The sequence below is a fragment of the Nyctibius grandis genome, chromosome 3 (genome assembly GCF_013368605.1).
Source record: "Nyctibius grandis isolate bNycGra1 chromosome 3, bNycGra1.pri, whole genome shotgun sequence".
Classification (NCBI taxonomy): Eukaryota; Metazoa; Chordata; class Aves; order Nyctibiiformes; family Nyctibiidae; genus Nyctibius; species Nyctibius grandis.
Genome location: NC_090660.1, coordinates 48,787,449 through 48,800,121, shown reverse-complemented (window position 1 = coordinate 48,800,121; position 12,673 = coordinate 48,787,449). Strand labels below are relative to the sequence as shown.

General features: G+C 33.4%; 1 protein-coding gene across 1 annotated transcript in view; it reads right to left on the bottom strand.

Annotated features, from left to right (window-relative positions):
- RTTN (rotatin) overlaps positions 1 to 12,673 on the bottom strand; it is a 92,834-nt gene that overhangs the window by 20,743 nt on the left and 59,418 nt on the right. Inside the window, exons 35-40 of the mRNA XM_068396472.1 lie at positions 8,181 to 8,292; positions 7,238 to 7,436; positions 6,102 to 6,192; positions 4,906 to 5,059; positions 4,612 to 4,749; positions 3,438 to 3,660 (exon numbers count right to left, since the gene is read on the bottom strand). Of these exons, the coding sequence (XP_068252573.1) occupies positions 3,438 to 3,660; positions 4,612 to 4,749; positions 4,906 to 5,059; positions 6,102 to 6,192; positions 7,238 to 7,436; positions 8,181 to 8,292 (917 nt within the window). The remainder of the gene's footprint in view (positions 1 to 3,437; positions 3,661 to 4,611; positions 4,750 to 4,905; positions 5,060 to 6,101; positions 6,193 to 7,237; positions 7,437 to 8,180; positions 8,293 to 12,673) is intronic.

The window sequence follows — 12,673 nt, the reverse complement described above, 5'->3', positions numbered from 1 at the left end:
AGGGATGAAGACTTGTAAGTTAATAACTTGGAAAAAAACCCACCTCATTGATAAGGACAACTGACATCAAATTAAAGCACCAAAGCATGTACTGGGTTCTGCATTTATAGCTAACAAAAAAAATTTCACATTTAGACTATAAGTAGTTTTATTAGATCCCAAGTGAAATCTCAAAGTTATCAGCAACACAAGAATGTTCTAAGTAAATCAGCTATTTTTCCTGTATTGATAGGTGGTGGTTTTGTTTCAAATTAAAAAAAAAATTAGATGTTTGAGTTGTTAAAAATATAAAAAGCATAAAGTTTAAACTTGATGCTAATTTACATAAGGCAGGAAAAATCAAAATGTTGAGTTCCTTCAATCCTCCATAACCTAAAATGTAGATTTTGTGATTTATCCACTCAAAAGCTTTTGCCCTATTAATTTGCTAGCTGTTTTTATTTTTTTTAGTACTTAGGAATATTTTAGTAATTAAAAAACATATTTCCCTGTCAATCTCTTGGGTATTTTCCTTTAATTAAGTATTATGTGGCTGATCAGGACTGATTAAATAATTAAGGTGAGTTGTCATATATTTGTATCTTTTTTTAAAAAGTTTTAATTACATCTTACTATTTTCTAAATTTTATCTTAAAAACTAGCCAAATTCCATTCTTTCTTGAAGCATGCTTCTTTATGCATTCTTTCCTTACTCTGCAATCAAGAATTGCAATTTATAATAAAAAAGAAAATTTAAGTCAATCACGGGGAACACTGAAATAATTAATAATTAATTGATGGTTAACTACTACTTGAATGGAAAAAATAACTCTATGTAAATTTATAATGCCTTCTGCCAGCAGATTCTATGGTTTTAAACTACTACTATTAAAGTATTCAAATGAGAATGGACACTTTCAATTCTTTTGTGAAATTATGATGTATAATAAATTTAAGATGTCCCCTAAGTCCACAGCAGATCTAGCTATGATAGTCTGCACCTCCTGTAAGTTAGTTGAAGGGGAGATCACAGCCTTTCTAAAACATTGTAAGTTTTATATCTAGAAAAAAAAAGGTAGGGCCTAAATTTGAGACATTATGTATGGATTATGGTTTCCTTATTACTTTCACTTCTGATCTTGAAAACATGTATACAAGGGTTGAAGTTTACATACACAAAAGTGCCAAAACCTTTCAAAGTCAGCATATGTGTTTACTAAATTGATCGTGTGCAATAAGGCATACTAATTTAGGACCTGGTCTGCTAATATTCACACCTGCAGACCGGGTCCTAAGTTAGCATTTGCCATTGCATATCACCTATTCTGTAGATTTTACAAATTAGGATGATTAATAGAGGTGACTGATTGTTTGAAAATTCTCTCTCACAGCCTTTTTCTGTGTTAGTCAATTATTTCCTTGACTGCTCCACTTGAAGAAAGATGATATTTAAATCTTTTGGGTTGGTTTTGTTTTGTTTTGTTTTAGTAGCTTACTTTACATTCTACAGCTCTTCTTTCAAGTGCCTCTCAATGACCACCATGGGGAGGGGTGGGGGGAGAAGTAAGTAAATATATGTACTTTGCTCTAAAAAATTGAAGCTGTTTCTTTCCTAATTCTGTTATACTTTTTGGGGGATCATAGCAGCTATATCCCTTTCATGTATTATAAAGCCTCAGACAGCACAGGTTATCTTTTGAGCTCTTCTATGAAGAAAACGCAACGTCCATCTACAGCTCTGAACAGTTACAGAGTGAGTTAAAAGCTGGTATCTCTTACAATACTCAAACTATGTCATAGTGTCTGATGTACTTTCATTGGCCTGGCTGCAGTTAATTCTTCATTGTATAGACTTTTTCTGCTGTCACCATAAGAATCATCAATTTTTGCTCCCAAAGATTGGTTATCAGCTATGTATACTTGTACAAGAATAGAGGAATGTGACTTACAACACAACACGTATTTAACATACTTTCATGCAATCGCATTTTTTGTGCCAGAGCCAAGGAGTTCAGTTTTAGGCACATACATAAGCATTAAATGCAAAAACCTAACAGGATATTTAGCAAATTACAGGATTTCAATGAAGTATCCCTGTTTTGCTGTCAGCCTCTCTGAAAATCATGTCCTCACTGGAAATCTCTATGCACTGAAATTATGTGAAATTAGTTGATAAAGAGATAGGGAATTCTAGTTTTAGTGGCCTATACAGTGACACCAAGAAAGATCCTCTTCAGAAGTTTCTCCTCCCTAAACGACACCAGGTTCTCAGTGGACAGAACACTATGCCCCAATAAATGCTACAGAGCCACGGTGGTGTAACACAGCAGCAAAGGAACACAGGTTATGTGACAGATGTCAGCTAGATCAGGACAAGTCTTGGTAGGAGTGAGGTCATTCTACAAGAATTTAGCGACCATAGGAAGAGAGGAGATGAAGTGATACTAAGACAGCATTATTTTGGTCACACTATCCAATATGAAAAATGTTTTGCATACCAAAATAGTATAAATATGATTCTTATTAAAAAATAATTACAAGACACTGACTCATGAACATCAGAAATCATAAAACTACATTATATGAAATGTGCGTCTTTCAGGCAAACACTACACTTCTAATGATGGATCACTATTATTGTTATAGTGACAAACTGCACGTAATTTAAAGGAGGACAATGAGTACATAGATAAAAGAACCAATCTGTGAGGGAAAGTAAATTAAACTATGTAATGGAAGATATTTTAACAGTCTGTAAATAAGTGAAGGATGTAAATATAAAGGAGGCAAAAGAATCATTTAGGACAGTATATAAAAGTATAAATAAGAATAATGAGGTTGCATTACGACAAAACATTCAGAATAAGTATGTAGAAAAAAACATCTTGTCACCAATATATATTACGTCGGGCAACAAGTTCCTAAAAGAATTAGTGAAAATATGCTACCCGGCCAATTTAAATCTAGCTTGGAAAATACATTAATATATTCTCCTTAAGTGCAACAACACTGATCTTACACCATCAGGGAATCAACTAAAAGGCTTAATGATTCATTTTAGCTCACAATTTTTATGAACGTATCTGTTAAGAACAACAAAGCTGTCATTTACAATGGGGATAACTACATCACGAACCTTAAAAATCTCACGTTTGGAAAAGCAGAAAAAGAAAAGCATATCAGTATTTGGCCAAACATACTCTATGAATCATCTTCTCTACATAATATTTCATACCATGCTGTTGAAGCACAATTGCCTTGCAAGGCACTTCCTAGTAGTTGCTTCTTTGCAATTGTTCCAGCTTATTACCTGAATTTCAAAAATGAGTGTAATGGATGTCTCTAATTAAAGATGTCTTGGTTCGTAACTGGAACCAATTGCTTTTTCATTAGGTAACTACATTCCTTTTTAATAAAATACAAAAATGCAAAAATATATCCTGCAATCACACAGTCACCTTTTAAATACCTGAATAATTAATGCAGTAAGTTGAGTTACTGATGCTTGGCATCCTTCAACGTGATCCAGAAGAAAGCTAATAGTTGGATTCTGACATATACTCTGTTTATCTTGGAGCTGTCTTCTTCCTTCCTCATTCAAAAGGACAGAGAGGAACTGTAAACTAGCCATGTATAAAGCAGGATATGTGGTTGACAGATGAATACAATCACAAATGGTATCTGAAAGGTTAAATAGAAAAATTAAAATTTTTATATATCATTCTGAATAAAGCTTAAGTGCTTTGGAACTCAGAAAGACTTATCAAAGAAAGTGTGTGAGCCAAGAAGCAGTTATACCTGTGCACTGCACAAGGAATTCTACAAGTTCTATGCATTTGGTAAGTCTTTAAAAATCTAAGAAAGAAAAGTTTGAGTTTTATAGGTTTGAATTAATTAATTGCTCTGCATTAATTTGACTATAAAACTAAAAAAGCAATTTCCATTTGCTAAATCACCCATTTGTTCAATGATTTTCTGAACTCTCCTCACATTATTCAACAGCTTGCATTATAATACCAACAGTACCCATCCGTTGCTTTATGTGTAATTGGATTTGGATTCATCAGATCACTTAACACGCACCTGGCTGAAATCACAAGCTTGGACGGACTATGCTCATACTTCAGTATTGAAACATGTCAGAGAATCTTGGTGACCTAGAGCCCTGACTAGCCAAGTAACTATTCAAGGAATAATTAAAAAACAAAACAAACAAAACCCTATATAATAATCTTGAATTGCTGTATCTGTTATCTCCCCTTAAGACTTTGCTTTCCTTTTATGTAAGATAAAAAAAAAGGAAAAAAAGCAGACGTGCTAATGGATCACTTCAGGCTCTACCCACAAGTGCCATATTTGTTTAAGGTTTACTACTAAGATCACTAGCCCATATACGCAAAAAACCCTTGTGAATTGATCTGGCAGTTCAAAAGTTAGTCTGATGATATAAGAAAGAGTTATAAAAACCCAGTTAAGGGAAAAAGTCAGTCAAGCTCTGGACACATTTGGTTTTCTTTCCGAATATGCCATTGGTTATTACTTAATAGCATCTAAACAGGATTCCCCTCTTTTCTATTTGTTTATTTATTTTATTAGTTGCTAGGTTAAAACCCATTCATGAACAGTTATTACCAATTATTGCTGTACAGTGATTTGCAAGGGCTGCTGTTACAGATGGAAAAGATATTTGGCCACTCTTCCACAATAATGTAGCTAGAAGGTTGAAAAAGTCTACCCATGTTTCATGAAGTACAGATGTTAACTCGGTATCTGCAAAGACAATATAGAAAAAAAAAAATCAAACCATTTACACATATGCACAAACCTGGATAGCTAAGCCTGACAACAACTTAATTTAAATGAAGGTGGTATGTAAACAAAGACCTGCGTCTATCTGGCTATACTGGAAACAAAGTATTTCATTACCTAACCCATCTTTGGAGTTAATGGCGAGAATCGTGAAGGTGTTTCCCAAGAGAGGTTTCAACAGTTCATCCTGGATTACAAGCTCAGAGTCCACCAATAAACATGATTTCAGAAGCCTGGACACAGATGACAAGTATTGAAGTAGTAATAACACCTGTTAAATATTTTTAAAAAGATATGAAATAAAGCCATATATTTGCACCTTCCACCCTTTTTTTATTTAAATACTCACATTACCTCAACCAATTCATAACATTTTGAATTAATACACACAACTTAAAAGAAATAACAATATATAAATTGAAAATTGTTCTCCTAATTTTTACTGTAGAAGATGAAACAGAATTCCTAATCTGGAAATACATGTGTGACATCAATTTTCTAGTGACAAAGAATAAAGTTCCTTGTGAGAAAGTCCTGACTCTCATTACATGTACAGCATAATACTCTCCGGAAGCTCACAAAGAAAAACATTAAAATGGTCATTAATATTGATAAATATATGTGCATTTCCTGAAAACAGAAGCTCTATGTGAAGCTTTAGGAAAAAATGATTCCTGATGTATTTATTTATTTATTTATTCTCCCAAGATTTCTGCAGAACACATTTTCTTAATAACTTGGGTATCTTTCTTCAAAGTAAATCTGAATGCAGAGCAACAGAAGCTTTAAAATGGTGCTGTGCCATGAACATAGTATGTTCTATACGTTATATATACAGAGTTAAATCTGATACAAAAGTAGTTCCATTGGCAGTAACCCTATATGCTTTGCATACATCAAAATTAGTTGAGAACTATGCAAGTGTCTGCAGGATTGGAGACAAAGCAAAGCAGCCAGGTTTGTTGCGGAAAATAAATATGAAATGTGTCAGTAACTGTATCTGGCTTGCACTTCAATACCATACAAATATATTCTTTTATGTGATTTCTGTAACTGCTAAACTCAATATGTATTTTTAAAACACAACTGGTTTTTAGTTTGATGGTTCTAGGTATAGTTCTAACACAGAAATTAATTGTTCTGTGTTGAATATAACACAGTTCATTTTTTCCTAAACCTTGTCAAAAGCACAGAGATTCACATGAATGTAGCCTATAGCAGTATGTCTGGACTATGTTAATGAATACAGATTATGCAAACATAATTAATTTCATAATTTAAAAAAATTAGAAAGTAACAAATGCTTCTCTAACCTGAGCTTTTACATGCTCTATATGACATGGATGACCCAATGGAGCTTTCAGTTCCAAGATACACCTCTCAACCAGATTAGCACTTACAAGACTAAAATAAAATGAAGTAAGTTGGTTAGAAATATACTTAAATAATTAAACATTCTCCTAACTTAACATTCCATAGAAGAGAACATTTTAAATAAACAGAGTAAAAACCAATTCTGAAGCACTTTCTTAAAATAGTGGGGTTTAGCAGTAAGTCTAGTGCAATGGCAACTACAGTAGCAGTTAAGTTGTTTCAAAATAGACTAACAAATTCCAATGGCTGTTACTGTACTGGTAAAAATTGTTTATATTTGATCACTTATTTTCTTTCCAGTGGAAGAATACACAGTTCTGCAATAATATAAACTGTATTCAGACAAGGGTGGTTTTTTTTTTTTCATTAATTGCAATATGAAAAGCAACTACAAAAGCTCTTGAAAAACCTTAAACAAACTGAACAAATTTTCATGTTTCACTTCAGGACTTCCAACCACATTCTACAGATGAAAGAATTTGTTATGATGCAACTGGAAACATGGAATACAATCTGAAGACTATTTTGAAGTGGTTCCTTCTTTAAAAAAGAAACAAAATACTAGGGTCTATCACCTAATATTTTCCCAAATCTAGCAAGCATTATTTACTCTTTTTTTAGTGTGATAGCCCTTAGCTGATCCTCAAAATATTGCATACAATTCCAAGAAGAAAATCATAAAATTAACCGCAATTCTGAATACCTGACTATATCATGTACTGTTCTACTCAAGAAAAAATAATTTTAAAATTACCCCTCCAAAAAGGATGACTAAATGGCCATCTTGACAAAAACCTAAAACATTACCAGAGGAATAGAGTAGTCCTGTAGAAGACAGACACCACAAATAGAATCACCAATATGACTACCTTTTCTGTGAAAAAAAAAAAAAAAATCCAAAAATTCTTTTCTTTTGTTGATTGCATTTTTAATAAAGGCATTTTTGAACACTTCAGAAGCAGGAAGCAATCAATATATTTAACAGTTTTGCTAAGAAACTGATAGATCTCATTTCAAACTTTTCACCTCTATTGCCACACCTTGGTTTGTAGTTCAGTAGTTATTGATCTCATACCTGCTGAGAGCCGTTAGCAAATGTGCCTGTTGAAGAGCAGTTCCAGTATCTTTTGGTGTGACAACGAGCAGGTTGTGCAGAAGGCTGCAAACAGCTGACAAAAGGGCAGGTGTGACTACAGCATACTGTTTAGACAGAGTAGCAAGCATAGGAGAATCATGTTGACTTGGAGATTCTGTTGTGGTTGTATCACTTTGACCTAGAATGTGTTTAATAAAAAAAAAAGAAAAAGAAAAAAATACAAAAGATTAATTAGAGCAGTTACATAATTTTTTTTTTTTCTTTTTCATAAGATATCCAAGTTCCCTCTACATTTCAAACAGTACATTCTGGAACAAGAGAAAAAAAAAGAAAAACAAAACAACAAAGAGCCAAGAAATCAGATACACAAAGTATTATTTAAAATAGTTCTGAAGTAAAATGTTCCTTCTACAAGTCACTAATAATCGTTAAATGGTAAATTTGAAAAGATATAAATTTTCACTTCTTTCTTTAACGGAAAAATATTTTACATTTGTAAATATCTCTATATACATCATTTTATACATTTTTTTTACATGATAGACATTTTTATATATTTCTACATATAAAGAGAACTATATATACAACTGTGTGTGTGTGCACGTGCGTGTATATGTGCATGTATGTATACAACAGCTTTACCAAAACTGAATGTTTTGAAAGGGTAACTGAATGACAGGAATAGAACCTAAGTCTTGAGTTACATTTCAAGCAGTATCAACCATTTTCACTTATTTCTGTCAAATCTGTTTCACCCTATTTCATTTTAAAGGAAGTGTTTCATGTTTGTCTTCCACTAGAAGCATCAACGGTGATTGTTCCAGCAAAATGCAAGCTTTATACGCATGTACAAATACTGAAATATGGGTAGGCTAGTACCTTGTATTCATCATCATGTGCACAAACTCAAAGTTTGACTTACCTTGTGCCACAAGCCGATCAACTACAGTTTCAGGAATAAAACTGTTTGAATTTGTTGGGACTGTTGCCTGAAGCTCAGAAACACTCCTCAGGGATGGTGATGCAGACCATATCTAGAAAGACATAAAAAAGAAACTAGTTGACTCCAGCTTTTATAGAGCAGACTTCTACTTATATTTTGCTTGAAGGCGGGGGAGAGGGGAAAACAAACCACCAATTCACCAGAAACAACAAACCCACAAAACCAAAAACAATATAAAAATTACTGTTCAAAACCAATCTGTATATATGTGTATATATAGAATTTATAAACATGTAATAATTGAAACTATTGAAAGATGTGCAATATGAACAGCCTGAAACATTTCAGTTAAAAACTGATCAATGCCCATGTAACTGGAAATTCCTCCTCTTTGTCCTTCTTTTTCATCCATATAATTGACTCAATCTACATTTGGACTAAGATAGAAAGGCATTACTGAAGCATTTAAACTCAAATTTTTCATGGACTATTTGCTCTACTGAACATCAGCACTTGTCCATTTGTACCAGGACACGCTCAGATAAAAATATCACAAATGCATTAGTCATCAGCCAAAGCTGAAGTTCCAGAGTCTTTCCAACTTTGGGTACTTCTCTTAACTTTAGTCCTGTGATCCTTACATGTATTCATTTCATGGTGAAGATAGGAGATATTTTCATGACAGTATATAATTTTACTGTCATACTACCATGCTCCTTCTACCAATTCTACATTATCTATCATATTATTAATTTTGCATGCTTTCAAGAGTTCTTAATGCCCTTGCTACTGTGTTTAAAACCACAAGCTTGAGATCAGAAGACCTAGAGTCTCCAGCTTAATATTTTGTGACACGACAAGACCTGTGACCTGTTTCAGAGTATGTGCTAAGCATCTCTTGTGTCAGGTTATCTTTTCACTTCTGTTTTTTGTTTTCTAGCTGGACAATTCACATCAGATAAATTTTTTTCAAGAGTGTCACTATACAGTGTAAAGAATACAGAATGTTGGGGAATCCAATGAAATCCCAAGACAGTCACAGCCTAAAGAAGGATGTTATTAGACTTTTCCTCACAGTGAGCTTTCTAAGGAAGACTGAAATATTTCAAAGGTTTTCTTTTTAAAATTTTATTAGAATATCAGTTGGAATATTTTTTTACTTATGAAAAAGTCAAAAGTGACTTAATTGACAAAAAGGGTGGAGGGAAGGAAATCACAGATTACTCCCTTCCTAGATATTGTATCCTTGCAGTTAGGTCACTGCTTTCCAGGTTTGGCTTTGATTTATTCAGCAGCATTTTGAGCTACAGAAACTCTCTACTTAGTCTTTTCTCATCCCCTAGTAGGTTTAACCCCACCTCCCACTCCCCATCACTTCCAGATATTGTTAGGCTTCTATCAGCACATCTTTACTTGAGACCAGAGTCTCTGTATGAGTAAAGGCTGTCACCTCCATACTGTAACTCCCTTCTCTCCCCTATTTTCCTCTGGTCTCCCACTACTGTCCATCCCAGAGTCTTGAATCTTTTTCCTCAAGCATGCTCAGTTGTTCCTCAAAAAAGCCAGAAGGTTATTGTAACACAGAAGGCAAGCTACAGTGAGATTTGGAGTGTGTGTCTGAAATCCAGTATTCACATATAACTTGGGTCACATAAACACTAGGACATGCTTGGCTAAATAATTTTCTTGTTAGCAAAATGCAGTACCAAATTATACTGACCAACTGAAATTCAAATTCTGTTTAGATTTACAAATAAAACCCATATTTGCCAACTGAAATAATTTAAAGATTCATGCTTGCTGATTTAAATAATTATTAAAATCCATTATTTTTATTAGAGCAAATCAATCCATCTTGACACATGGTAAATTCTGCATTTATTCAGCATTATACTTCAATTCCAAGCATTCTAATAAATGACAAAAACCGTAACTCTCTTAAAAAGTATAAGCCCAAAATGCAACTTCTAACAGTCCATATGGTTCTTCTGCAGCAAGTAAAGCCCTAAACCAAATTATTACTATGCTGAGAGTCATCTTAAAGATATTATTATGAATTTATACAAGCTTTCATATATTAGTGAATAGTATATTCCACATTGCACAAATATTTCTGCATCTTCTAAAACTGTCTAAATAGTTCGGGCAAATAAATAAAGTCTTAGATAAATTAAAAAAACCCAAAACAATGAAAGCTTTATCTGGTTAGAAAAATATCAGCTTCTTGCACTGATGGAACATTTATTGGTAATTGCTTCTCAGTGGGACATGGGTTAAAACCAGAAATTTTCTGCTATCTTAACAGAAAACATACAGTAACAGAATGAAGTTGTTTCCACAAAGCTCTGCCTTCCAGGAAAGAAAAGATATTACTGCTTTTATAAATCACCTTTGATAAGGATGAACTGGAGGTCTGAGACTTGTATCTAGTAAAGGATATTTACTACTGCCACCATATTATTTCTGGAAGCAATGAAGCATTCTGTTGCTTAACAGTGAAACAACAGACTTTGGAAGGGAGTTTAATCAGGGAAAAGAAAGGGTTGTGTGTGGAGGGAGATGATGACTGCAGATGAGAACTAATACAAAAGAATACAAAAATTGTCTGAGTGAAAATACAGGAGAAATGTGAGGGGTTTGCCATTTATCTACTAGAATTGAATAAAAAGTCTTTTCTTAATCTCTAGTATAAAAATCCCTCTGGCATTGCTTTAATAGGCTTGCAGTGATTAATTCTATTCAGTTCTCTTTTCAAAGGCTTAAATCACTTAACTGTATAGCACTCTGGTAACCATGGTTCCAGAAAATAAAGCACACATTTTTATAAAATAGCAAGAAGATTTCATAGGAAAGAATGGCCATGACCTAAAGCTATCTGGGAAATGTCTGTAGATCTTTAACCTGCATCATTTTAGCTCAAGTTTTTAAATAACTGCTCATTTTGCTAAGCAGTCCTGGGCACAGAACAGCCCTAGTGTATTCATGCAGTGTGAAGCAAGTATCTCCGTGCTGACTTGTGTTCTCAATCATATGTACTAAACACAAAACAACAACTTGGTTAAAATAAGAATAAGGATTTGTTCTCTGTAATGATAACCTGAATTAATGTTTAAACTATGAATTCTATAAAAGACAAAGATTTTTAACCTTCTCAGAATTGGACTTTTTACAGTATCCATGTTCCAGTTTACAGAAAAATAAAGATAAATTTGACAAAAATCTGTAATCCACTAAAATCTTAAAGACACTAAATACAGTGCATATGAGTTAACAGAGCACAGACAATCCAGCTCTGCTACTGCCTTTTACATGACCTTGAATCATTGATTTTATGCCCACATCGCTATTCTTTATAAAATGGGCAAAATTGGACTTATGGCCTCTGCAAGACCTCTGACAGACTATTTTATAGACTAAAGTAAAAAAAGAGAAAGACTTCGGTTACTAATGTACTTTCTTTTTAATTTTCTCTATTTTATTTTCTGCGAATTTGGGAATGGGGAAGAAAAGATGAAGCCAAAAAGTAATTAAGATACTATTTTCACTTAATGTTACATGAACGCTGTGTGAAATCAGCCTTTGATAGCAGATAGCCCAAAGTATTGATCGCATGAAATCTGAAAACAGAGCAAACTAAGTGTCTTTTTCTTTTTGTCAGAATTGTTTTCATATATTAAAAAAAATCCAGCAGATCTTATCTTTTCACAGAAAAGAAATTCACATAATTCAGTAAAAAGACAACACTTTTGCTTCTTCAAAGATCTTCAAGATGTGGCGTTCTGAAGAAAAAAGCAGTTCATCTTCCTAGACTGAGATTCATGACATGAATGCATATGGACATATTTAGAAGAACTTTTTTTTGAAAAAAAAAAAAAAAAACAAAACCCACGTTATTAAAATATCAGAGAAGAGCTTCCAATAGAAACAATTCTACTTGGTTTGATAGCTGGTAACTCCCAATTATTTGTGGCTGTTGTCATCAAATCTGTACCATACACAATAAGACCTGCAGACTCCCTTTCATCTGTGATGAGGAAAGCATGCCATCTAGTGGACTTGAAGTAACTACATCTTCCTGGTACCATCAGTACAAAGAATTTAGAGACACACTTCTACAAACTTCTGGTAATGACTTCACAAATGTATTTCTTTTTCTCATATATCAAGACAGAAAGCTTTGCACCAAACTGTAGGAATAAAATCTGAAATTACATAGGAATAAATTGCGAATGCCTGATTTCAGGATGAGTTTTTAAAAGTATTTCCAAACTTTATTAGACAGACACTTAATGATCATTAACTGCCCCTTGACATACAGTTTTTATTTAGCCTCAGTTCTCTGCCTCTATCTTTCTTCTCCTAATTAATACTGGCATTGGAACATCAGACCTCTGTATCTTGCTTTCCAGCTTGGAAACTTACCGTCTGTCATGTCAGCACTGATATTGTTTTAAAGGTAAGAAACTTAGTTA